The sequence below is a fragment of the Physella acuta genome, unplaced genomic scaffold, assembly GCF_028476545.2.
Source record: "Physella acuta isolate Inbredline_101_S28 unplaced genomic scaffold, ASM2847654v3 ptg001697l, whole genome shotgun sequence".
Taxonomy (NCBI): Eukaryota; Metazoa; Mollusca; class Gastropoda; family Physidae; genus Physella; species Physella acuta.
In genome coordinates this window covers 154,538-181,502 of record NW_026733210.1, presented here as the reverse complement: position 1 = coordinate 181,502, position 26,965 = coordinate 154,538, and the positions used below count along the sequence as shown (strand labels likewise).

At 29.3% G+C, this 26,965-nt stretch overlaps 2 protein-coding genes across 2 annotated transcripts; both read right to left on the bottom strand.

Annotated features, from left to right (window-relative positions):
- Positions 1-6,786: 6,786 nt before the first annotated feature.
- LOC131929941 (uncharacterized) lies at positions 6,787-11,745 on the bottom strand. The gene is made up of 4 exons (XM_059286328.1): positions 11,634-11,745; positions 9,752-9,873; positions 9,024-9,182; positions 6,787-6,934 (listed from the first exon to the last, which is right to left on the bottom strand). The coding sequence occupies exons 1-4, from the start codon at positions 11,727-11,729 to the stop codon at positions 6,787-6,789; spliced, it is 525 nt and encodes a 174-aa protein (XP_059142311.1). The 5' UTR covers positions 11,730-11,745.
- Positions 11,746-18,394: 6,649 nt separating this feature from the next.
- Positions 18,395-26,493, bottom strand: LOC131929940 (uncharacterized). Its single transcript, XM_059286327.1, has 9 exons — positions 26,318-26,493; positions 24,974-25,084; positions 23,610-23,790; positions 22,746-22,845; positions 22,311-22,361; positions 21,663-21,738; positions 19,847-19,950; positions 18,840-18,977; positions 18,395-18,420 (listed from the first exon to the last, which is right to left on the bottom strand). The coding sequence occupies exons 1-9, from the start codon at positions 26,482-26,484 to the stop codon at positions 18,395-18,397; spliced, it is 954 nt and encodes a 317-aa protein (XP_059142310.1). The 5' UTR covers positions 26,485-26,493.
- Between the last annotated feature and the right edge of the window lie 472 nt (positions 26,494-26,965).

The following is a 26,965-nucleotide window of genomic DNA, read 5'->3' as shown; positions in this document are numbered from 1 at the left end:
ATCTTCACGAAACTATTTCAACGGCCATGCAACAAAAAAAAAAAAAAAAATACATACAGATTTTTTTAAAAAGTAAAAACATAAAGAGAGTAGAATGTTTAATTTCATTTTTAATGTAATCCTAAACATATAAGTTTTTGTCTCAGACCAAGAATAGCGGTCAGCCTGGTTTTTTTTTTTTTTTTGGATTTGCTTCCATAGCTTTTGTCAAACCAAGAACAAACTACAAGGCAGCAGTTGTTTGATCTTGGAGTAATCTCTTCTACAAGAGCTTTACCAACTCGACAACGCCGACCCCTATAATGAAGTTGATGTCTTCTTTTTCCGTACAAACTAGAGATAATGGACTCAGCCGCGTCTGACAACTCTATCCATTGTCTTAGCTCTGGACTTTCGGACTAGAAGTCTTGAGATCTATCGCCAGACTATAAAGTTCCATACAACTTTAATATGTAATTCATTATATAAATTAACACCTTTAATATGAAATTTATTATATAAATTAACACCTTTAATATGTAAATTATAAATAAACTGATATAATGAACTGAAATAATTTTAAAATAATTAAATAAAATTTACGTTAAAGTACTCAATTAGAATGTGAGTACACGCACGTTAGTATAAAGATGCATGTAAACATACCTTTATCCAGTCCCTCTCTTTTTGTATCCTGAACGATTCCGTGTTACCCTCGTTGTCTAGGTAGAAAGTGACGACAGTGTTCAACTCTCTGGCAAGTATCATAACATTCAAGGGCAGGCGTCGGTATGCGTTTTGTATGGCGATAAACTCACGCCCGAATGTTTCAGATGGCAGGAGCATTTCTGCATTTTTGACGAAAATAATTAAATAAATATATATTTAACGGTCATTCTTGAGATGTTTTATATCTATTTAGCCACCAAAGTTTTTAATTTAAAAAAAAGGGTATTTTTTTTCGCTACGACTAAAAAATGTTTGCCTAAAACATGATCAGAAGCTTGAAATATCATCGTTGTCTAAATAAATTTAAAAAAAATAAAAAAGAAAAAAGAAAAATGTAAAAAAAAAATAAAAATAAATAAAACAATAAAAATAAAAATAATTAAATAAATATATTAATAAATAAATAAATAATGTTTTCAAAAATTAATACTAATAGTTTCGCTGTCTGTGTATGTATCTATCTATCTGACAAGAACGCTCTAGAGAAAACACAAGCAATTTAAAAACTTTCATAGTGAAACGAAAAACGAAGTATGACGTCGTCACATTTAGCACAGAGTAGAAAATAATCTCAAGCCGGAGAGTGCACACAGTAATATGACGTTTTAATTTAGAGAAAAGAGATAGCACTATCAGCCTAGCGCCCGTTGTATCCTTCCTCAACGGGCCATTTTTCTCGTATATAAATAAATAAATAAATAACAAATAAAATAAAAAAAATAAAAAAAATAAAAAAAATAAAAAAAAATAAAATAAATAAAATAAATAAAATAAATAAAATAAATAAAATAAAAAAAAATAAAAAAAATAAAATAAATAAAATAAATAAAATAAATAAAATAAATAAAATAAATAAAATAAATAAAATAAATAAAATAAATAAAATAAATAAAATAAATAAAATAAATAAAATAAATAAAATAAATAAAATAAATAAAATAAATAAAATAAATAAAATAAATAAAATAAATAACATAAATAACATAAATAAAATAAATAAAATAAATAAAATAAATAAAATAAATAAAATAAATAAAATAAATAAAATAAATAAAATAAATAAAATAAATAAAATAAATAAAATAAATAAAATAAATAAAATAAATAAAATAAATAAAAAAAAATAAAAATAAATAAAATAAATAAAATAAATAAAATAAATAAAATAAATAAAATAAATAAAATAAATAAAATAAATAAAATAAATAAAATAAATAAAATAAATAAAATAAATAAAATAAATAAAATAAATAAAATAAATAAAATAAATAAAATAAATAAAATAAATAAAATAAATAAAATAAATAAAATAAATAAAATAAATAAAATAAATAAAATAAATAAAATAAATAAAATAAATAAAATAAATAAAATAAATAAAATAAATAAAATAAATAAAATAAATAAAATAAATAAAATAAATAAAATAAATAAAATAAATAAAATAAATAAAATAAATAAAATAAATAAAATAAATAAAATAAATAAAATAAATAAAATAAATAAAATAAATAAAATAAATAAAATAAATAAAATAAATAAAATAAATAAAATAAATGAAATAAATGAAATAAATGAAATAAATGAAATAAATGAAATAAATGAAATAAATGAAATAAATGAAAGAAATGAAATAAATGAAATAATTAAAATAATTAAATACATAAAATAAATAAAATAAATAAAATAAATAAAATAAATAAAATAAATAAAATAAATAAAATAAATAAAATAAATAAAATAAATAAAATAAATAAAATAAATAAAATAAATAAAATAAATAAAATAAATAAAATAAATAAAATAAATAAAATAAATAAAATAAATAAAATAAATAAAATAAATAAAATAAATAAAATAAATAAAATAAATAAAATAAATAAAATAAATAAAATAAATAAAATAAATAAAATAAATAAAATAAATAAAATAAATAAAATAAATAAAATAAATAAAATAAATAAAATAAATAAAATAAATAAAATAAATAAAATAAATAAAATAAATAAAATAAATAAAATAAATAAAATAAATAAAATAAATAAAATAAATAAAATAAATAAAATAAATAAAATAAATAAAATAAATAAAATAAATAAAATAAATAAAATAAATAAAATAAATAAAATAAATAAAATAAATAAATAAAATAAATAAAATAAATAAAATAAATAAAATAAATAAATAAAATAAATAAAATAAATAAAACAAATAACATAAATAAAATAAATAAAATAAAATAAATAAAATAAATAAAATAAATAAAATAAATAAAATAAATAAAATAAATAAAATAAATAAAATAAATAAAATAAATAAAATAAATAAAATAAATAAAATAAATAAAATAAATAAAATAAATAAAATAAATAAAATAAATAAAATAAATAAAATAAATAAAATAAATAAAATAAATAAAATAAATAAAATAAATAAAATAAATAAAATAAATAAAATAAATATAATAAATAAAATAAATAAAATAAATAAAATAAATGAAATAAATGAAATAAATGAAATAAATGAAATAAATGAAATAATTAAAATAATTAAATACATAAAATAAATAAAATAAATAAAATAAATAAAATAAATAAAATAAATAAAATAAATAAAATAAATAAAATAAATAAAATAAATAAAATAAATAAAATAAATAAAATAAATAAAATAAATAAAATAAATAAAATAAATAAAATAAATAAAATAAATAAAATAAATAAAATAAATAAAATAAATAAAATAAATAAAATAAATAAAATAAATAAAATAAATAAAATAAATAAAATAAATAAAATAAATGAAATAATTAAAATAATTAAATACATAAAATAAATAAAATAAATAAAATAAATAAAATAAATAAAATAAATAAAATAAATAAAAAAAATAAAATAAATAAAATAAATAAAATAAATAAAATAAATAAAATAAATAAAATAAATAAAATAAATAAAATAAATAAAATAAATAAAATAAATAAAATAAATAAAATAAATAAAATAAATAAAATAAATAAAATAAATAAAGTAAATAAAATAAATAAAATAAATAAAATAAATAAAATAAATAAAATAAATAAAATAAATGAAATAAATAAAATAAATGAAATAAATGAAATAAATGAAATAAATAAAATAAATAAAATAAATAAAATAAATAAAATAATTCTTAACTGCTTTTCAACGGTTTATATTTGGTAAAAAAATAAAAAAAATTAGTATAATCCATGGTTCTCAAATGGCTTTAATTTTTAAAAATGTAACTATAATTTTATCGCTTGCCATATTTTTCAAAAGATGTTTTCAAAAATTTAGTATGACTTTTCATGCCTATTGTGATCTTTAAAATGTTAGTTTGCATAGCAACGATGACAATCTTCATGGTCAACAGTATGTCATGGGCATTTTGCATTATATTTTAACCAAGTTTTAATATACTAAGTATATATGTAAAAATATTAGTGTTGAATCAGTAGCGTACGCAGGGGTGGAGCAGGGGGAGCGGCCGCTCCCCCTCTGGCCATTTTTAGCAAAGTGGCGCCTTTTTGGAAACTTTTTAAACTCAAAGTTTTAAACATTGATATTTGTTAAAAACTTATCTTTGGTCGGCACATCTATGCAAATCACATGATTTATTTCATGCAGCAATTAATTATAACAGTAATAGACTAGTAGAGTCAACGTTTACAACACGTATTAGCAGCTGTATCAGTTTGTCATTCTAAAAATAACCATTACGATGCATTGCACTGTTTAAAAAACCTCTACAGGCAGTACCACTTGGCAAGAGGGGTGTTAAGTTTAAGGCAACTGTATAATGTATTTGCTTACGAATAATTGAATTAGAAAATGTTACATGTAAAACTTCAATCATAATTACTTTATATATACAGTTTAAATCGTGTAATTTATTTTTTTAAAATTACAATACAGACACAAATACAACTAATGTGGCACCATTTACTTATGGTCGAAATGCGTAGCGGTGGGGAAATTTTGACAAGGTCATCGACATCATCACGATGAAGTGGTAGTATTATGACAGTTTGATTACGATTACAAATTAAATGAAACAGTATCAACTTTCTATTAATAATTATTTTAGTTTACTAGATCTAGATCTATATTATATTTGAACAATGCTATATTTTATATATATATAAAAAAAACAACTCAATTTAAACTTACACTGATCGCACAGTTAATTATCCGCTACTTATTTAAATCTACTTTTGAATCAGTATACATGCGTAATTGAATATGTATGGGGTCGTCCATACATGACGTCACACTCGTAGGGGGGTCCGAAATTTTATGACGGTGTGTGATGAGGGGAAGGGGGGGGGGGGGTTCAGATGGTGCGACGTCACACTTTTGCATTATAAAAAAGCAATGTTAGAAAACGAAGTTTAGACGTTATTTTGCGTTTTAGAAAACTGTTTTAATAAATTGTAATAACAATTGATTAAAATATTATATTTTGACAGAGTTCAGACAAGATTTTGGGAAAATATAGCTGTTTAAAAAAATTTAACTGCAATTTTGAGGGGGGTTGTAGGCTGAGGTGTGACGTCATTTTAGGGGGGGGGGGGAGAGGTCTGGCTTTTTGGGACGACGTGTGACGGAGGGGAGGGGGAGGTAAAAATCGTCAAAAAAGCGTGACGTCATTTATGGATGACCCCTATGTTTAGAACAGTCATCTAAAAACTGACGCTATGTTCACTCTGAGTTGGTTATCCACACCCACCTCACCACCACAATTGTGTAGAGCGACATTAATGTCACACCTTGGTATACGCTGGATTGGATAATTGACCTAAAGTGACCGGACAGTGGTGAATGAAGTTGAACCCCTCCTCCCAACCAGCAACGAACTGATCTGTTAAGTACATTTGGAACGCGTAATGATGTACCAAAGTACCATGCCGCCAGAATCATAGCTATTGAAACGTAAATCTCTGTGAATATTGTTTTTGCAATTACCAGTAAAAGGTGTGTGAGCAGTGATCTAACCCATACCTTCTCATAATGTTAAAAAATTATCTTTAAAGAACACATAAAGTCAGTAGCTAATTAAAAAGTGAATGATATGTAATGGATGACCAATATTTTAGTTGTATGTAGACTATTATTCCGAATGTTTAACTTTTTCTTTGTAAAGCTAGTTTTTATACCAACTCTGATTTAAAAAACTTTCATTATGCTGTAATATTTTAGCATTTATGATGACAATATATTTAGATCTGATTGTAGACAAAACACTTTTGTAAAAACAAATAATGTTAAGCTACTTTATTAGATTCATAAGTAATTATTGATTTGTTTTGATATTTATAATAAAATGTGTAGAATATACATATTTATATTACGATATTGATTATTTCCCCTTTTCGCTTGTCCCAGGAATTATAATGTAGTTTTTTTTTTACAAGGGTTACGAAACAGATTATGCTGCGTTCATTGTTTTTGGTTGTAGTGTGTGATGTATATATATATATATATATATATATATATATATATATATATATATATATATATAGGCCCTATATACATATACATATATATATATATATATATATATATATATATATATATATATATATATATATATATATATATATATATATATATATCATATATATATATATATATATATATATATATATATATATATATATATATATATATATATATATATATATATATATATATATATATATATACTTATTTATATAGAAGATATTACAAATTCGGCGCCTTTTTTTGTTATTTTCGCTCCCCCTACACCGAAAACCTGGGTACGCCTCTGTGTTGAATGTTAAAAACAAAAGATATTTTTCTTTGAGGTGATACCCATTCTTAAAAACAAAAACGAACGGCTACTCTTGAAATCTTTAAAGTGTTACTTGTTGAATAAAAGATATTCAAAATTAAATGGTCTCATCTTCTCTTCACTATCCCCGAAGTTTCTCGCAAAAAACTCTGCACACACAACAACTTCTCCAGAAGTTAAACTCAAAGTTTGTAAAGTATTTATCAGACTGTCAGTAAAATAGGTAGGTTGGTTTCTACTGACTTACTTTTTCAGATCCTGCTCGATGGTTTCTCCACCTTTGTATTGTTTTCCCTTGTACTCTATAGAGTGGTCAGTGTTTGGGGACTTGAGGTTGATGCTAATTTTGTTCTCCGTCTCGCCATTTGCGACGTTGATTGCCACCTGTTCTCTGTAAGATAAAACTCGAGTGAGCAACTCGGAAGATTTTAGTAAAGATTTTAAAAGAACATGGAGGAAAGTTGTTGTCAACACCCAGTGTTGTAACTTAAATGGTACATGGGTGTCAATAAAGAGTTGTTTATTGATGAATGTTTGTTTTACACAGTTAAACCAACACGCTTATGAGAAGGAATCTTCACATAGGTGGAGGTACAATAAAAAAAGAAGGTTCGAGAATTTGGGCGATAGTACCATCCATTCACAACGATTTCAAAATTTACTTTCGGTGCGGTGTTTATGTGTGGAAATAAAAAAATAAGTTTTTTTGTGAGGATTAACATATTTTGCTCTTTGCTTTTAAATGATGACATTTTTTATAGAATTGTTCTCTCTATGTCCTAAAATTAATGACGATACTAATTAGCACCTATAATTTTTATTTTTAACAATTTTACGATATTAATCCTTCGGCCTATGATTTTAGTGAGCTAAAAGGTAAATGACAACAATATATTGCTTAATGACAAAAATAAACTAGGTAATTCGTTCAGAAAATAATGGGTTAAACTAAAATGTCTTTGTGGTGTAATAGTCACCTAGTCTGAAATTTAAGTATGCTTTGTTTCAGACATTTTTATACACTACAAAACATAGACAACAAGCCTTTCGAAGCTGAATTAGCAATAATTACTTTATTGCACAATAATGGAGGCTTATTTTAACGCAAACAAGTATAAACATGTTTTACAAAAATAAAGTTTTAAATTGTACTGAATATAGGAATATAAAAGAAATTCGCGTTGTTAAAAAAGTCATTGGTCAATACAATATTCTCATGAACGCACAGAGCTTTGGTTAACGATAGCATGTTTATTTGATTGTCTTAGTTTCAGTGCATTTTATTTTATTTATTTATTATTATTACTTTTTTGGGATGATTTAATTATTAAAGTTGACACCATATACAACTAAAATATTAGCTTTAAAATATATCAGTAGTTCGCAATTTCCGCCACTTCTTACCGCGCTTGGTACGTTCATTTGTGACGGAATTTTAATTATTTGTTTTTACTGATTAAGGAAAGATATTACTCGGTTACACTAAAATATATGCGCGACAGAGGCGTCACCTAGGTGGAAAAAGAAATATGCTATAATTGAGAGATTTGGAGGCACTAAACCCATGGGCAACAAGTCTTATCATGCCGTTAGAGAAATATTTACTTTATTGCAACATTACGTTAACCGGGAGTGATCTACCCTAGACTTTCTCGAATATTCTTATATAAAACAACAGGGGATGGCAACTCGGGATATAGACTTGATTTTTAATCCATTTTAAATATTTAAACTTTAAAAAAATAAACTAGAATTTCGTAGAAAAAAAGAATTGCACACCAAGGGAACGCCAAATAAAATTTGCTTATAGTGCAGAATATGATTAGTACTTTATAAATTCACAAGCGTTTTTTGCGAAATCAAAAAATAGCGTAAATTAGTACTTCCTATCAACAGAAATTACTCAATATTCGACATAAGGTAGATAATTAGATCTTTTACTTACATGTGAAATTTCATTTATCTATCTGTAATAGTACTCAAGTTATAGGCTTTTGAAAAATTCCACTTCTGGTTATCGAAAATCGCTCAAACGCTGATACGGATCTACGATTTTGATATAATACTTATATATGAAATTTCATCAACCTAGCTGTAACGGTAGTCAAGTTATCGTATTTACAGACACACACTCACACACACACACACACAGACATACGGGCACGATTGCAAAACTATGTTTTTCCGACTCAGGGAGATGTAAAACGTCGAGATTTGCAAAAACCTCGATTTTTTTGCACGATTACAAAATTTTCTCTATACTTCGTATATACAAGAAAGTAAAAATGAAGGTAATACATTAATCCTAGTCTTTTGTTTTAAAAAAAAATGTTAATTTAAAAAAAAAAAGGATTCCATCTAAATCAATTAGATAAAATAAAAATTTGGTATATAGTAAAACTTTTAGATGGCTGTTAACGTGCTCTTAAACGTTTGTTATTACTGTGTAAACTATTACACAATTATTGTACCAAACTTACTTGAAAGTCATAGTGTAATACTTCTTTCCCCAGCCAGTAACTGGCACCGCTGTGAACGTGTCCACTGAATACTCGTTCTGCTCCAGTAAAACGTTGATGCCAAAGTCATCGTTACCCTCGAACTTGTACGTGAAACTCGGTCCGCTGTTTTGTGTGATGCTGTTAAAATAGTTGAAATTTAAAAAAAGAAATTCACTGTTATTCTGCAGGAGACTTGTTCATCAGATAACAGGGTTGACTAGTAGCTTATAATTATAATTACATAATAACTAGTTTATGATCGCAGTGCCAAATGCGTTAAATATCTTCTCATCTGTTCTGGTTATTGACAAAATAAAAATTAGATAATTTATTGCAGGCTTACAAGTAATCGCTATGTATTACAGGCTTACAAGTAATCGCTATGTATTGCAGGCTTATAAGTAATCGCTATGTATTGCTGGCTTACAAGTAATCGCTATGTATTGTAGGCTTACAAGTAATCACTATGTATTGCAGGCTTACAAGTAATCACTATGTATTGTAGGCTTACAAGTAATCACAATGTATTGCAGGCTTACAAGTAATCACAATGTATTGTAGGCTTACAAGTAATGACAATGTATTGTAGGCTTACAAGTAATCACTATGTATAGCAGGCTTATAAGTAATCACTATGTATTGCAGGCTTACAAGTAATCGCTATGTATTGTAGGCTTACAAGTAATCGCTATGTATTGCAGGCTTACAAGTAATCGCTATGTATTATAAGGCTGGATGTCCCCATTCTGTCAACATCTACAGTCTGGTGGTCAGGTTGTTTAGAGATGTGCCCTTCTTCACCTTTGTACCAGGGAAAGCTGACTTTAACCTGGTAAAATTAACAGCTGTTTAACATTGAAACAATCTCAATAATATGTGCGTTATTATTTATACATATTATTTTGGTGATCACGACAGAATCTAAATACTATGTGCGCTATTATTTATACATATTATTTTGGTGATTACGACAGAATTTAAATACTACTAGACTATCTGTTATCTAGTTAGATAACAGTGGGTTTCGAGGGTCATCCAAAAATGACATCACGTCTGTGACTTATCACAAAATAACCAGACCCGATATTCAAAAATACTTTTATCTTTTAAAAACACCGATTTCAGCTGAGCATGTCTCTGACCACACTGTCCCTTTAAATACTGACGTCGCAGATGACCTTTTTAAAGTTCTATTAATTTTAATCACACCGACATTAAAATTTAGCCTTCATTCTCCAAAGCAAATTTTAAAATGCTTTTCTGTCATATCTAGCCCTGGCCACCTATAGCATGTTTATAGAACGTGAAAACCCGCCATTTTGCACGGGGTAAACATGGCCTAAAAATGGTCGGAAGTCATGCGTCCGGTCCGGACGCCATACTGTTTTTAGCAAGCGACCACGCCTCCAAGTTAGCGAGTAATCCTACTATATCTAGATCTAGAACCTAGATACATAGATCCCATGCATTCTCGAATAAGATGATCATTGAAGCTAAAAAAAGATTTAAATATAAAATAATTAAGGCTTGAAATAGATTCTAGATGTAGAATTTACATTAACTCTAGATCTAGACTTTACGTTAAGTCTAGTGACCTAGAGTTAGATCTAGATCTCAATCTAGATTAAAAACTTTTTCTTCCTTCGACAGCTGATCTGTAGATCTAGAGAAATGTATTGTAAAACTAAATGAAAAAGACAGTTGAAAATTGATATAAGTGTTGGAACGTAATGAATACAGCAAACGGACGTCTTGTTAAAGTTATAGCCGACAGAAAACTAGCTTTAGAACGTGTTAAACATTGGAATGGGAACACAATCTTCTTCGATAGAAGCCGCCATTTTATTGTACTAAAAAGTAAACAAATAATGTGACGTCACTATTTAGTCAAAATAAAGGTATTGTTTGAAACTTTTAAAATTAATGTGGTTAATCTACCAATGAATAAATCAATAAATTAATTAACGTCTTTAAATAAATGTGTGATTAACAGTCTGTCTGAAAAGAAAAATTGTTCTCTACCTACATACTATTTTACAGGTCTACACATACGGTAGATTCTCTCCAGTAGTAAATCAGACAAACAGATAAATATTCAATCATGTAAACAAAGTTGAGTTTTAGTAGTATAGAGATGTTCGTTATTATTTATACATATTATTTTGGTGATTACAATAGAATCTAAATACTATGTGCGCTATTATTTATACATATTATTTTGGTGATTACGACAATGACTAATTAAAACATTTTTAGACGCTTTGCACTAGACTATGAAAAAAAACATACCAACACTGTGAAGGTGACTACGATAAAAAAAAACATACCAACTATGTGAGTGTGATTAAGATAAAAAAAACATACCAACTATGTGAGTGTGACTAGGGTAAAAAAAAACATACCAACACTTTAAAGGTGACTACGATAAAAAAAAACATACCGACACTGTGAGGGTGATTATGATAAAAAAAACATACCGACACTGTGAAGGTGACTACGATAAAAAAAGCATACCGCCAATGTGAGTGTGACTAAGATAAAAAAAACATACCGACAATGTGAGTGTGACTAAGATAAAAAAAAACATACCGACACTTTGTTATGGGCCATAGTGAAGAAGAAGATTGCAACGTGTTGCGCATCATCGTGCATTTTCACCGGTATGAACACGAAAAGACGTCCCATTTGTGTGCTCACTCCTGAAGAGGGTTTATTTCTGACAATTTTTTTAGGGTTCCATGACAAATGATCTCAGACAAAATATCCAAGGCAAAACTATGTCACGGAAATATGATCTTAGGACAAATGTTTTCAGGACAAATGAGCTCGTGGGTAAAATATCAGGACAAATGTGTTAGTAGTTTTACATCTACAGTTCAATACATGACTATAATCTGCAAAGTTGTGTAGAAGTTTTTTTAGTTTGTACAACTAAACTATTCCGTCCCGACTCTTACATGAACACATTCAGAGGAGCATAATACATAACATGCTTCTAAAGAACACGTTTCTGATATATTTGTCAAACACATCTATATGAAGAACGTATACGACATGAAACGTAAATAATATATCATAGGTTTTAGACATAACATGAGCGTTTTAAAGGGCACTTCAGAATATTAACACTAACGCTCGCTTAACGTATTAGATTACACACATGTTTATCGAATCTCACACGGACAACAACATAATATGTGAATTATAACACACGCACACATACACACACCAACGAGTTCACACACATTCACACTTACTCCAGCATCCCCACCTACACACACACGTACATATGCGTATATGTACTGTTAAATATATTTGTTAAAAACATAAAATATTGTCTTACCGGAAACGGAACAGGGCGTCGCTATCATAACGAATGCCAGAACCAGCGTAATCTTTAAAGTAAATAGCATGTGTTTTTTATACTTGCAGGCACAGTGTGATAAATAGCTACCTAATAATTGTGTACATTATACTAAGTGCAAATAATGCTATGCACTATGTAGATCTTCTTCTTCTGCGTTGTTAATTCTAGTGTTGGAAGAGATTCCCTCCAACAGAATTAAGTATAGGTGAACATTATGGCGTTGTCTTCGATTTCAGCCTGTTTTTTTTATGGATTTGCTTCCATAGCCTTTGTCGAACCAAGAACAAACTACAAGGCAGCAGTTGTTTGATTTAGGAGTTGACACCTAGACCATGTTAAACATGTCACATTTCAGTTAAGAGTAAAGTTCGATTCTTTTTTCTTTGTGTTTGTATAGCTTTTAATTCGTAGTGTCGTTCTAGGTGTGGTACAGGGTAATGTGCTGATAGGTATTAAACGTATATATGTTGGTTTCTATATACTAGTATTGTGTGTGTATGTGTGGTGATCTTTTTTGTGGTATATGGGGGGGGGGGGGGCTCATGTGTATGATGTGGAATAAATGATGGGGTGTAGATCATAGTGTAAGTACTGTTTATATAAAAATGCACAGCAACCAATTGAATATAATTTTGAGCATTTATCTAGTACGTGTGTTTATTGTAAGAAATATATGTTACAGATATCGCAACACTTAACTCATTTATCTATTCTATTCTATCCTGATTCCATTCTTTTCTATTAATGTGAAATAAATAGGTAATCATCATTTCTTTATTTCGAACTTTATTAAAATATTTTTATTCTTTCGTAACGGAAAATTGAAAGAAAAACTGTCAATGGTTACTGTTGTAAGCATTTTAAAATATCGTTTTAGTATATGTATAGTTATTTTTAAAGCAATTAAAAATCAATTATTAATAAGTGCCATCTCTCTTAGTGACATATAAAGTGAGAAAGTTTAGGTGAGATTCCCCCTGCTGTTTTTAAAATGTAGAACGTAAATATATGTGAATAGATTAATTTTAGTTTCAGTTTAAGGGGATATGCGCGGAAAAAAATCACAAAATTTCTTGATTTTCGTCATGATGGGTTTCTTGCACTTTTAGATAATTTGTCCATTTTTGTATATAGAAAATAATAACTTTAAAGAGAAACAAATATTTTATGTGTTTGAATTACGATTTTTATGACCCTATTAATTAAAAAATAATCAATTTTTCCCAATCTTACAAGCTCTCTATGAAAAGTTTTATATCCGTCATTATATTGTATTTGACATCATTGGAAAGCTGGATTTCTCATGTATTTAATAAACTTAATTTCCTACATCTCGGAAACACCCAAAGCTTACAATCGGCTTTGCAGTTTACACAGATATGGTACTTTCCTGACCTAGTTTTCGGTACTTTTGGCTGTTTTTCTCAGTTCGCAGGTTTTTAACACTAAAAAGCCTACTACTTTTTTATTTATTAAACAATGCCAACCATATTTTCAGTAAATGTTCTTGATGCGAAAATACAACTTTTGTCACGAGGGAATCGTGATTGCTTTCATAGAAAAAAAGTATTTGGTAATTAATATGCACATTTTGAAACTTTTGAATACTAAAAAGGGTACGATTTTTTAGACCTTGTAAAATTCTTACTAGTAATTATTTCAAAAAGTTGTCGTGACAAAAGTTTTAATATATACTGAAATATAAGCAGTTTAAATTTGATTGCTATAGATGCATAAATAAAAAAGCCTTAGCATTTTTAAAAGTACCGAAAAATTCAAAATGGCGGAGGTTTTTTGGTTTCCATGACAACCAAATTGTTTTCGACCCTTTTTTTTTGCTGTTTAATACTTACTTTTCTATGCCAAATATGATTAAAGTATTCAAAAAGTTTTAGATCTTAAACTGTAAAAAATAGAAAAAACATAGCATATCCCCTTAAATACTTTTTTGTTAATCATTTGGTATTGCTAATTATTGCTGCTACTAAACATTGTTCAGATCATTTTTAATATTTTCTACATTTTTATTTTTGATACGCCTTGTATATACAATAATGAAGATTGAGAAAAAATGTAGCAAATCTTCTGAATGTTTTCATTTCTGTGTTGTTGTTTATTTAAAGTTAAAAATGATTAATTACTACTTTCAACTATATTATGTATATACTCTGCTTATATCTAGATCTAGATCTACTAGGTGTTGCTAATTTTCTGTCGATTAAACTTAAAATTAAGCTAAAACATTTTAAATTAAGTACACTAGATTTTATATACATTTAAAAAGTCTAATAAAACATTGTTTACGGTAACTAATGTTTACCAAAGTCGACAAACATTACTGTATGCTTTTATCTTGAGTTTATAACTTGTTGCAGTTTAACTTACCATTTTACTTTTAACAAGAAAAATTTGTTTTCAAAAACATCTTTCGAATTTCGTAAAATAAGATAGAGCTTAAACTAGTATTTGTTTTATTACTGTGTGCGAAAGTATGGTGCTTAATGGTGCGTAGGCAAGTGCGACTCAACAAAAGTTGTCAGAGAAGAAAATTATAGTAGATTTGATGTTTAGGCCTACACACACACACACACATACACACACACACATATATATATATATATATATATATATATATATATATATATATATATATATATATATATATATATATATATACATATATAAATATAGGGGTGTGAGTCCATGGGATGGGTTATAACCCCCTAACACCCCTCCCCCCCCCCGCCCCTTTTATACTCCACTGGCTCAACCGGAGTGTTTGTTTTTGTAGTTGTTGCTAGCAATGTGAGAGTGAGGCAGATGAAGCTCTAAGTGTTCGTTGAATTCCAGTTGCTTGAAGTTTGCTTGTTCGTTTTTTTTTCTCCAGCAGTACACATCGTTTAAACGTACCGCCAAGAGTGTTAATCCTCATACCGTTTTGTTTATTTTCAATGCAAGCTGTTTAAGGTAAAATAATTCATGCTACTTTCAAATTATTTCTTAAGTGGTCAATCAAAGATAATCAGAAGGCTGATTTAGATTTTTTTTTCTATATTGGGCAGATGCAGTAGAGTATATGTGTTTCTTGATCTCGGCATATTAAGGAATAACATGATAAGTCCAATGCCCATCCGGCTGAATGTTGTTTTAGAGCGGACGTGGTTTGAAATATTATGATCTAAGCACTGTCGTGTCTTAACTGTCCAATATCGTTAAGACAGAACATTTCTATTTGTTTCGTCTATTTTCTTACTATGTGAAACACACATAAAACAAACTGTGACCGGTAAGACCTCGTCTCCAAAAGTTTTGCAGGAAAAGCCCATTAAAGATACATAGTATTTCAGTATAGGTTGCTAAATCGAAAAGTCCCGAGTTCGAACCATCGGGCAGATGAGGCTCGTTAGCTGGGGACAGCCCCTCTTCTAGGAGAGACAACTCAAAAATCAACCCAACTGCTGCCTTGTAGTTTGTTCTTGATTGGGCAAAGGCTATGGAAGCAAATCCAAAAAAGAAAATCATGCTGAAATCAGAGTCAATGGTTTCAATGGCGCATAATCAATGGACACTTAAATTTAATTGTGTTGGAGTAGATTCCTTGAAACACTAAAATTAGGAACGAAGAAGAAGAAGAAGAAATATTACAGTATACACAAAGAGACATTCCCTTAAATGTTAAGTTTAATAAATATTTACACACTCACATTTTAAATATTCTCTTTAATAAGATAGATCAAATAGATATTGCGTAACATAAATCTCCGCTTATATTTATGTACATATTTACACACAGACTTCGATGCAAATTAACACACAGACTTCGATACAAATTTTCAGTAAAACATAAACCAGTCTATGTGCTTGTCTGTAATGTGCTCAATAACACAGCACGTAGCATGTACCCAGGGACTCTACGCGAATGTAAACGCCGACGATCCTGAATGCGCCACGTAACTCCTGTTGTCTTCCCCGTATACAACTTTTTGTGAGGGCTCCCTCTGTCTGTAAAGTAAAAATGTATATATATATATATATATATATATATATATATATATATATATATATATATATATATATATATATATATATATATATATATATATATATATATATATATATATAAACATAAATCAAAGTGTTTGTAATTAAAAATTTCATATTTTTTAAACAGGATCTTTGTAATCGTGTTGTTTTTTGTTGTTTTGTCTGATAAATCAAACATTGTCTAATCGACACACTATCTTTGTAAAAGTTACTTTTAGTTTAACATTTTACCTACTATAATTGTAATCAATAATCTAAAACGTTAATAAGTGCAAGCGTTCTCCATTTTAAAAGCCATCTAAAAAAAATTGCATAAAATTTTCTGTTAAATCTTGAACTCAAACTTTCTTATCTCTCTACTTACTGCCACCAGTATATTGAGCCGCCCACAATAGCAAATATTGTCAAAACACCCAAGGCAACCAGCCAGTATCGAGCTGGATAAACATACTTACATTATAAATATTATATATATATATATATATATATATATATATATATATACATATGTACAAGATCATTATAATTGATATATATATATATATATATATATATATATATATATATATATATATATATATATATATATATATATATATAATGCCTCTAGGATAAAATTAGTTCCATGTGTAGGCTACTTAAACTTACGCGGACAAGTTCCTTCCACTGTTTCAGCACAATCTCCCCCACATTTTTCTTCACAACTTTCTTCACAGTTTTCACCATACCAGCCGGAGTTACAGGCTGGGTTGTACACACATTTCTCATATTATACACATAAAATAAAGAGGATGGTGTGTATTTTATTTGTTTACTGCATTTTGGTGTGCATGTTAGAAGTGTTATATACAATAAACCTATAAAGCTTGTTTTAAATTGTTGTTTCCAGAAGGCATATTTTTATCAACCAAAATTGATTATTTAGCAACAATTTTGAAATAAGTACAAAATAACTTCCGATTTTATTAAGGTTAGAAATATTCTAACAAATAATAGTAAGCGATATAATAGTAATTTATGAAACAATTTTATTTTCAATTTGGATACTTTAGTCACGGTGTTGTAATGATAGGAGATGTTATATTATTTAATATAAATATACAACTAGGCTAAACCCCCCTGAACACTATTTTATAATGGAAAAAAATTGTTGTGACTTTCATTAATTTACTTTCCCTGGCCAGTCCGTTTGACATGAATAGAGGTAGAGGGCCTTTTAAAAAAAAATAAAATAAATATTAGAATTGATAAAATAATTTAAACGGCTTTGCAATGGATTATATTCAGTACAAAATTATGAAAATAAGTCTAGTCGAAGGTTCCCAAATTATTTTTTTTTTTACAAATATAATTGTATCGCTTGCCAAATACTTTGAGATTATATAAAAAAAAGATTATGATTACTTAGACTTTTCAAGCCTATGTTATGTCTAAAATACAAAGTAAAAAAAACACGCACCAGTCTTTGACGAGTTAATTAATTAACAAGTTTAAACATTTCTTTACCGCTAGTTTTTTTTTCTTTTTTAAGATTTGATTTCCAAGAGACGTACAGTAACGATAGGTTTTCAAAATATTTATTTTGGAGAATAAATGGTAAGAGTTTATTTTGTAAAAACAAACTTTGTCCAAAAACATTTTGTCTTTTCATTGTCCACTAAATGTGTATGTAGTTTATTGCACTCATACACATTATGTATGGTGCTGTTTAGTAGAGTTAAATGTGGTTCGTTATTGGTAAAAAATATTCAATTCCTGTTATTATAAGATACATGACGTACGTAACATTAACATTAATGAAGCAGAAATAATGTAGATCAGTATTCGGTGTGATTGAGTATACAAGCACTGACGATAGGCAATATTCTGCACAGTCATTAAGGTTATCATCTCCGATTATATTAAACACAAAATAATTCAGCAGAATGAAGATACTAAACTAGGCACTGCCTCCTTTGTGGAACTCTAAATATTAATCACGCATTTGACTATAATCAGTTAGGTTTTTAAAAATTTGCCGAAAACACATTTTTTTTCATATTTTGCAATAATGTAATGTCACTTTTTAACTGATGTGTTTAACAAAAATAATTATAGAGCCTTTGGTTAAAAGACTAGTGAACGAAAATAAAGCACCCTGAAAAAATATGGAATGTTTATCTTAAGGTTGCTGGGAATGTTAGAAGAAACTTTATTTTTGAGAGCGTTGGAAAATGTAAAAAAAAAGTATCTTGAGACACAAGAAACTTGTACATCTACTCAAAGTAGATAATAAACAAAAAATACAATCTAAGTCAAAATGAATAAAATGCTTAATTAGTTGTTTTGTTTTAATTAACCTAAACAGCACTAAAATAAAATCGCAAAAGACACGAGGTACTCACGAATCAAACACATCTCTTCCAGATCCTGATAACCTATGACACACGTGCCATTGCACGTGCCGTTGAACTTGTTGCAGTCGGTGAAACAGTTGGCGCAAGACTTAGCGCATTCGAATCCAAATCTCAGTTTAGGGCATGCTGGGAATGTTAAAGTAAAACTTAGGGCACGCTAGGAATGTTACAGGAGCCGAATTTTAAGGCACATTGGAAATGTTACTAAAAGTAAAATTCAGGGCACGTTGGGAATGTTATAGAAAGTAAAATTTTAGGGCACCATGGGAACGCTAAAGTAAAGTTTAGAGCACGCTGGGAATGTTAAAGTTAAATTTTATGGCACGCTGGGAATGTTACAGTAAAGTTTAGGGCACGCTGAGAAACATTTTAAGCCACGCTGGAAATGTTGCGAAAAGTAAAATTTTGGGCACGCCGAAAACGGTCTAAATCCATATTATCTTAAGCACAGTACGTAAGTGAAAGTGGAGGGGGGGGGGGCATTTATATTGTTAAAATAAACTTTTCTTATAATAAAACGTGAAGGTTCTCCTCTAAACTTTTAGGTATGTTTTTAAATAATAAAAGCAGAAAATAAGTACGTAATAAATGAGCAATTGATTAATTTTTCAAACGAATGACAGAATGACAGAAAGGCAGAAAGGCAGAAAGGCAGAAAGGCAGAAAGGCAGAAAGGCAGAAAGGCAGAAAGGCAGAAAGGCAGAAAGGCAGAAAGGCAGAAAGGCAGAAAGGCAGAAAGGCAGAAAGGCAGAAAGGCAGAAAGGCAGAAAGGCAGAAAGGCAGACAGGCAGAAAGGCAGAAAGGCAGAAAGGCAGAGAGGCAGAAAGGCGGAAAGGCGGAAAGGCGGAAAGGCAGAAAGACAGAAAAACAGAAAGATTGAAAAATAGAAAAATAGAAAGACAGAAAGTCAGAAAGTCAGAAAGACAAAAAGACAGACCATCTTACAGTCAGAAAATCGAACAGACAACTTTTAAAAAATCACCATATCGTCTTACTTGTGGGGCACCTCGTCTTGATCCAGCACTTTCCTTTACGGGGCTGTCTGTTAAAACCCGGGCAGTTGGCCCCAAAGTTGACCGGTTGGGGGTTGGTGCAACGTCTGGAGAGGATTCAATAAATAAAATGGGTTTTCGTATTTGAGGACATATTATTGTATTATATGGTGTTGTATTTCATTATAAGAGTCTTTTATATAAAGTATGCATTAACATTAAGAAAATAAAGTATCTGGAATAATGTTAAATCACCGCTTTTAATGTAAATAAAGCGAAATGGGTGTTCCTAGTTCTCCTCTTATATTTATACATGTTAAGTTTTTTTAGATAAGTGGATTTCTGTAAAACATAATTTAATATATATTATAATTCATCGTCTTTTTTGTATTTAATAATTATCAAGTTTTATTAATTTAAAAACCTGTAAAGCAATGTATTATATACGTATATAATTTATATAATTTTATAAATAATTTGTATTTACTTGTTTATTTAACTTAATAATATAGAAGATTGTTTAATAGTTCAAAGTTGATTCTTTTATTTATTTTAAAATTTAAAAAAATATTAATATTTCTTTATTTTAATTTGATTTTAAACAAATGTATAGTAAATAAATTTAAATTGTGGGTTCACAAAAAAATTACAAGGGTAAGTACTGAGTTGCTGGAATACACAAGGAGCTATATTTTTACAAGCTTTTATTTAACTCACTTCCTCGTCAGTCGTCAGTCCGTCTGTCTGTCTAGATCGAAACGCCCGTGTGAAATTGCAGGCACTTCTAACTAAAAGATACGGTTCGTAGTTGGTACGTGGGTCAAGACATGAAGACAATGCATCGTGACATTCAATTTGACTTAATCGGTCGCCTAATTAATTTTTTTATGAATTAATTAAAAAGTGGACCGAATTAGTAGGCAGTTCTATCCACACGCGTCATCACGGCCGTCTTGGGCGTGGAGCGAGAGGCGCGCAATGGTTTTTAGTCGGGTCAGCAGTCAAGTTCTTTACCACTAGACTTCGCCACTCCATAATACTTTACTGAAACTTTAGCTATAAACTTGACAATGGTTTTACTCATGTAACTCTATTGTAAATAAAACATGTAAAGTACTGAAAAAAAATTCATAAAAAACGTTTTGATAACAAGCTTTTATGTATTAATGCACTAAAAAGCAGAAAATAAATTATACACTACTATTTAAATAACTATAAAGAAAAGCGTGTGTCTCTTCTCAAATATTAGTAAACGTATCCAATAGGTACTTAAGTGACCAACGCTTTTTTTATAGTTATTTAAATAGAAGTGTATAATTTATTTTCTACTATTTAGTGCATTATTACATAAAAGCTTGTTATTAAAACGTTTTTTATGATTTTTTTATTCATGCATTGCTTTCAGTTTAAGGTAGAGTTTAACATTTTATAACTGCCAATGTATGCAAGGCTTTTTTAAATTGCAATAGCTAAGTTCATTGGTCATTTGAAGTTTGAATAACTTTAAACTTTTAGGTAATTAATGAATTTAATTTGTTGAAACGAGTCATAGAACATTTCTAGATATTATTATGTCTTATTGCGTTATGTAAAAAATATAATATTTTTTTACAAACAATATGATCATTTTTTAACTTTTTTTCCCTTCAAGAATCCGTTGTTGTTTTTTTCTTCGACTGGCAATAAAAAAAGAGATGGTATATTTAAAAAGAATAACTTGATAAAGCATTTAATCTCATACAGAGAATGTATTCCATATAACATTAGATCAATTGTTAAAGCGGAACATTTTATGGTCAAACAAATCAAACGACCCTACCTGAAACGTTCTTCATCAGTTACAGAACAATTCTGGGTACAGCCCCAGGCACGCCATTCAGCCCATCCACCATTAACTGTTACGAAATATATATATATATATATATATATATATATATATATATATATATATATATATATATATATATATATATATATATAATTTAAGTTGGATTATGTGTATTAAGGTTTTATTTGTTTGTAGAAATATAAAATACATAGCTGAGTAGAGAAACATGTTTAATTTAATAGTTTAACTCAAACAATCTTTTAAAGCTGTCTGTTTCTAAAGTACATTTTAATTAATACATTATCTCTGATATTGTTTGAACAAAATTCCAAACACTCCAATTTTTTAATTGCTCGTTTATAGTTATCCGAATTATATATATATATATATATATATATATATATATATATATATATATATATATATATATATATATATATATATATATATATATATATACATATATATATATATATATATATATATATATATATATATATATATATATATATATATATATATATATATATATATATATATATATATACTAGCTGCATCCCGTGCTCCACCACGGTAAATCTTTTTAAAATGTACCAATCAACTTGGGCACAGAACAAAACTAAACACAACACAAACTACCTCTGTCAGGCTTTGCTAAATCCTCGTCAGCAGCGCCGTCATGGTCGTTGTCTGTAAAGATTTTTTTTTTTTAAATTACAGCTTTTTTTGTCAGGAGTGGATATGTTTGGAATAAAATGTATCTTTCACAATTAAGATTTGGCATTCTGTCTATCTATACGACAGACCAATGTATCAAATCCAATCGTGTAAAAGCAATGAAATTACCATCCTTTACAAAACGTCAAACCCAAACTAACTAACAAATAAAATAAAAAATGATAATCTATGTAAAACAGACGTCCGCATAATCAATGTGCGAGCCACGCCTGCGTACCCCATCGAGGATAAAACACTCCCACCTACCACATCAAAGAACAATACAAGTCCACTTACAACATGAAGGTACAAGACACGCCCACTCACACCATCAAGGTACAAGACACGCCCACTTACCCCACCCATCGTACAACTCCTCGTCAACGCGACCATCGCAATCATTATCAATTAGGTCTCCTCTTGAACTAGATTTTTGCGTGTTTTCACAATTTTCAACCTAGTTACATATTATTGTGGTATACACATAAATGTAACATCTGATAAATATATATATATATATATATATATATATGTATATATATATATATATATATATATATATATATATATATATATATATATATATATATATATATATATATACATATCAATATAATATAATATACTTCATGCATAATGCATAAGCAATATTTACATTTAATAATTCGTTATGTATACAAAAGAAAGTTAGACAAGCTCCCATTAAAAACCTGACGGTATATGGGGCAAGAGAAATACAGTTTGATCAGCACTAACGTGATTTGGGTGGACTCAGGGACGCGTATTCGAACTCGAGACTTAGGTGTTAGCAGCAGTAGCGGATTAAGGGGGAGGGGCTTAGAGTAATGCAGTCAGGGGCCCACGGAATTTTAGGGGCCACCAAATTTACTAATTAATTATTGGTTTTCCTTATATATATATATATATATATATATATATATATATATATATATATATATATATATATATATATATATATATATATATATATATATATATATATATATACATATATATAGGGGCCTCCAAACCCAAAAAAATTTCAGCCGGCTGCCCCGCTCAAGCTTAATTTGCCAATGATTAGCAGTCTAGCTCTCTGCTGCTAGGCCACTCCGTCCGCTGTAATCTCTATAGCCAGTAAAAATAATATTCATATGGGTTTTGTTCCGCGTGTTTGTGTGTGCTTTTGTTTTGGTCAAAATAACCGAAAACGTTCCTTACGTCATCGATGGGTGACGACATGAATCCTGCTGGCTGCATGTAGCCATAGTGCATATGGTAGCCGTACAGGTAGCAGCCAAAGTAGAACATTCGGGTACCCTGAAGTGCATGTGTCCCAGGTTTAGTCTTTATCGACCCGACCACCCATTCCTCCATGCCTAAGACTGGTTTCCACACAACGCTGTCACATTAAAAACAAAAAAAATAAGAAATATGCTTCTATAAGTGATAGCTTGTCTGTAGGAAGTGGTGACCAGACAGAAGCGCAACGGAAAAAAAGCGCAACGGAAAAAAGCGCAAAACAAAAAGCGTAACGGAAAAAAGCGCACACAGAAAAAAAGCGCATACAGAAAAAAGCTGGGAACCGTAGGAAGTATATTTAAAAACTTTGAGTGCTGAGTTGTAGAACAAGATGGAGGTTATAACATTGATATAGGACCAAGATTTTAATGTACCGAAAACAAAATATAAAAATACAAATGAAACTTTAAAATAAATTTCTTCTTCGCCAGTAATTAAGTAAAGTACAGAAAAGTCATTTTAAAAGAAATCACACTACTGCGATTGTTTATGAATATTTAAAAATAAATCAATTCGGTAGGCTTTGATAAAAATTAAAAGAAAGATTATAGATGTTATTTTTTTACAATTTGTATCTTTAAGTATGGAAAGATTCCTCTTTAAACCTAACGATCAGAGTTGGGTGGACTCAAGGACGTTCCACTAACTTGATCCCGGATTCGAACTCGAAACTATTGCGTTAGCACTCTAGCGCTCCACTGCTAGGTCACGCCGTCCCATATTTTTATCTTTATCTTTAAAAAAATGTTATTTATTTCATTATTTACGCAAAGAAAGAACACCTTTACCCACTGTCAATTACTATATGTTATTTCACTTGACACTACATATAACCATGTCGTTACCCCTATTATAAATACAGCCCTTCCCTAACACAGTAGTACAAGACTACCACCCAAAGATCAAGCTCCATATTCATGACTGAATTATTAAAGGCCTCTGAAAATTGCATTAATTTTACTTCTCAATATTGTTCAGCGTTTATTTCAGACATCTCTCCTGGGGTGGGGAGAGGGAGGACACATTACACTTTTGGAGTGCGTGGGGGCGAGATATATTTTTACAGCGGGTCGGACACTGGTAAAAGTATATATTTTTTAAAACAAATTATATTGTTTGGTTGTGATGGGGGATCTGCTCCGTGGGGATGGCGGGGCGGGAGGAGGAATCACCCCGAAGAGACGGCTGAATGAAACAGCTATACAACGCTAGCTCAATTAGAGAACACAAATCGGCTTGACGTCGTCCTAACTGCATTAACCATTGTATACGTTAAGTCTAACCTCTCATCGTGGGGGAATTTCTGATCGTCAAATTGAAGGATTTCCTTGTTGGGTTCCTCAATGACCAGGGTCAGGTAGTTCTCCGGTATCACTTGTTTAGTATTGGGAGTGCTGCATGAAATATAGTATAACTGTATCAATGTAACGTTGGTACTTAACGTATCAAAAGAAATGTGTTATTCTGGAAATTATTTATGCCACGGTCAAATTCCTATATACATATATATATATATATATATATATATACATATATATATATATATATATATATATATATATATATATATATATATATATATATATATATATATATATATATATATATATATATCAATGCATGTGTGTGTGTGTGTGTGTGGCTTTTGTGCATTACCACACCTCTAACGAAATCGCCGTGAAACTTTGGGAAGTTGTTGAGAATACTCCTGGGGAGGTTTCTGTGCAAAAAAGCTTTCAAATTCGCAGGGGTGGCGCCCCAGCAGGGCGCGATTTGTTTTTTCTCAATATGCGGTATATAAAAATAAAAGTCGATTGCGGTTTCACACCATTCATCCGATCAACATCAAACTTTGGTGAATTTATTAGAACACTCTAAGAAAGGGTTCTGTAAAAAATCCTTTTTTTTAATTACGCAAGGGCGGCACCAAGTGATGGTGCGATTTTTTTCTATATACGGTATATAAACATAAAAGTCGATTTCGGTTTCACACCGTTTAATCCGTGTACCATGAAACTTTGGGGAGACGATTAGAACACACAAGGGTGTGGTTCTGCAAAAAAATATTTTTTTGAAATTTTGCAAGGGCGGCGCCCCCCGAGGGAGCGATTTTTTCTCTATACATGGTATATAAAATATAAAACTTGGATGCGGTTCATCCGAGTGCCATGAAACTTTGGAGAGTAGATGAGAATACTCCCGAAAAATTTTCTGCGAAAAAGAAAACCAAAATTTCTTATGGGCGGCGCCATGGAGGGTACAATTTTCGTCAATACACGGTTTGGCGCACAGAGTTATAGAGTGTAGGTAAACCCGTGTCCCAATAATTATTATCCAAACGCAGGCATTGTTTACATTTAAATAACGCACTTTTAGAAAACAAGTTCACGCGTCTAAAAATAGCCCTATAGGATTGGTATCGCATGAATGAAACTCTTCTTATATATTTCGTCATACTTTCTTCTATTCCCACGGTAACGCGCGTGGACGGGTACGCTAGTAAATAATAAGCATTAATTGCATACAGATATAGTCATTCTAAAACGAAGCATGGTTATAGAGAAAAAATAAAGTGTTGATTTTTTTTTTAAAGTAACAAAATATGCACACGTTAAAAAAAAACTCACCTAAAAATGTACATATCGTAAAACAATGCTGTGGGTATGGCTAAACACATTGCGGGATCCCCGGGTTCACCCGGGTTATCCCCACCGTCCTCACTGCAAGAAGAACGTTCCAGAAACATGACTTGTACGGGCTTGTCGGTCTCGAACTTCATGACTTTCCCGTACATTTTAACATCATCAAACTATACGGAGGGTGGGGGGGGGGGGGGGCAGTAAAAAAAGGGGGAATGAGAAAATTACATTTTTTGTTGTTGTAATTCTAAAATTAAAAGTTAGTGGTTTGATTGCAGAAGTAGGGTTCATCTGTTCTCGTTATTTCGACCTTTGGATTAGCAGGCGAGCGCCCTAATAAGCAAATAATTTAGGACGTAGCAATATCAGTAGTAGCAGATTAAGGGGAGGGGGGGGGGGCTGTGGTGGGGGGGGGGGGCTGATTAGGCAGTAGCCAGGGACCCCTGAATTTCTCTTACAAACCAAAGAACATTTCACTTGGCGATGCTATTGTTGTTTTTTAAATATAAAAACCATTTTATTGTTTGGATCGCAAGGTTATTTCAATTTATTTTTTAATCCAGTGTTAGCGTATAGGAATAAAAAAAGATGCGTTTACAGCATCTGAATTCTGACAAATTGGTGCCTGTTTAAAAA

Bases quoted from the DNA above. Each gene is read 5' to 3' on its own strand.
- LOC131929941 (XM_059286328.1), bottom strand. From the start codon at position 11,729: ATGGGACGTCTTTTCGTGTTCATACCGGTGAAAATGCACGATGATGCG. The intron at 9,183-9,751 runs GTAAGCCTGCAA...CTATTTTAACAG, and splicing joins ATAATACATAGCGATTACTT to CATCACACAAAACAGCGGAC. The intron at 6,935-9,023 runs GTAAGTTTGGTA...TTTATCTTACAG, and splicing joins TATTACACTATGACTTTCAA to AGAACAGGTGGCAATCAACG.
- LOC131929940 (XM_059286327.1), bottom strand. From the start codon at position 26,484: ATGTACGGGAAAGTCATGAAGTTCGAGACCGACAAGCCCGTACAAGTC. The intron at 22,846-23,609 runs GTAAGGAACGTT...ATATGTAACTAG, and splicing joins TGTCGTCACCCATCGATGAC to GTTGAAAATTGTGAAAACAC. The intron at 22,362-22,745 runs GTAAGTGGGCGT...AAATCTTTACAG, and splicing joins GGAGTTGTACGATGGGTGGG to ACAACGACCATGACGGCGCT.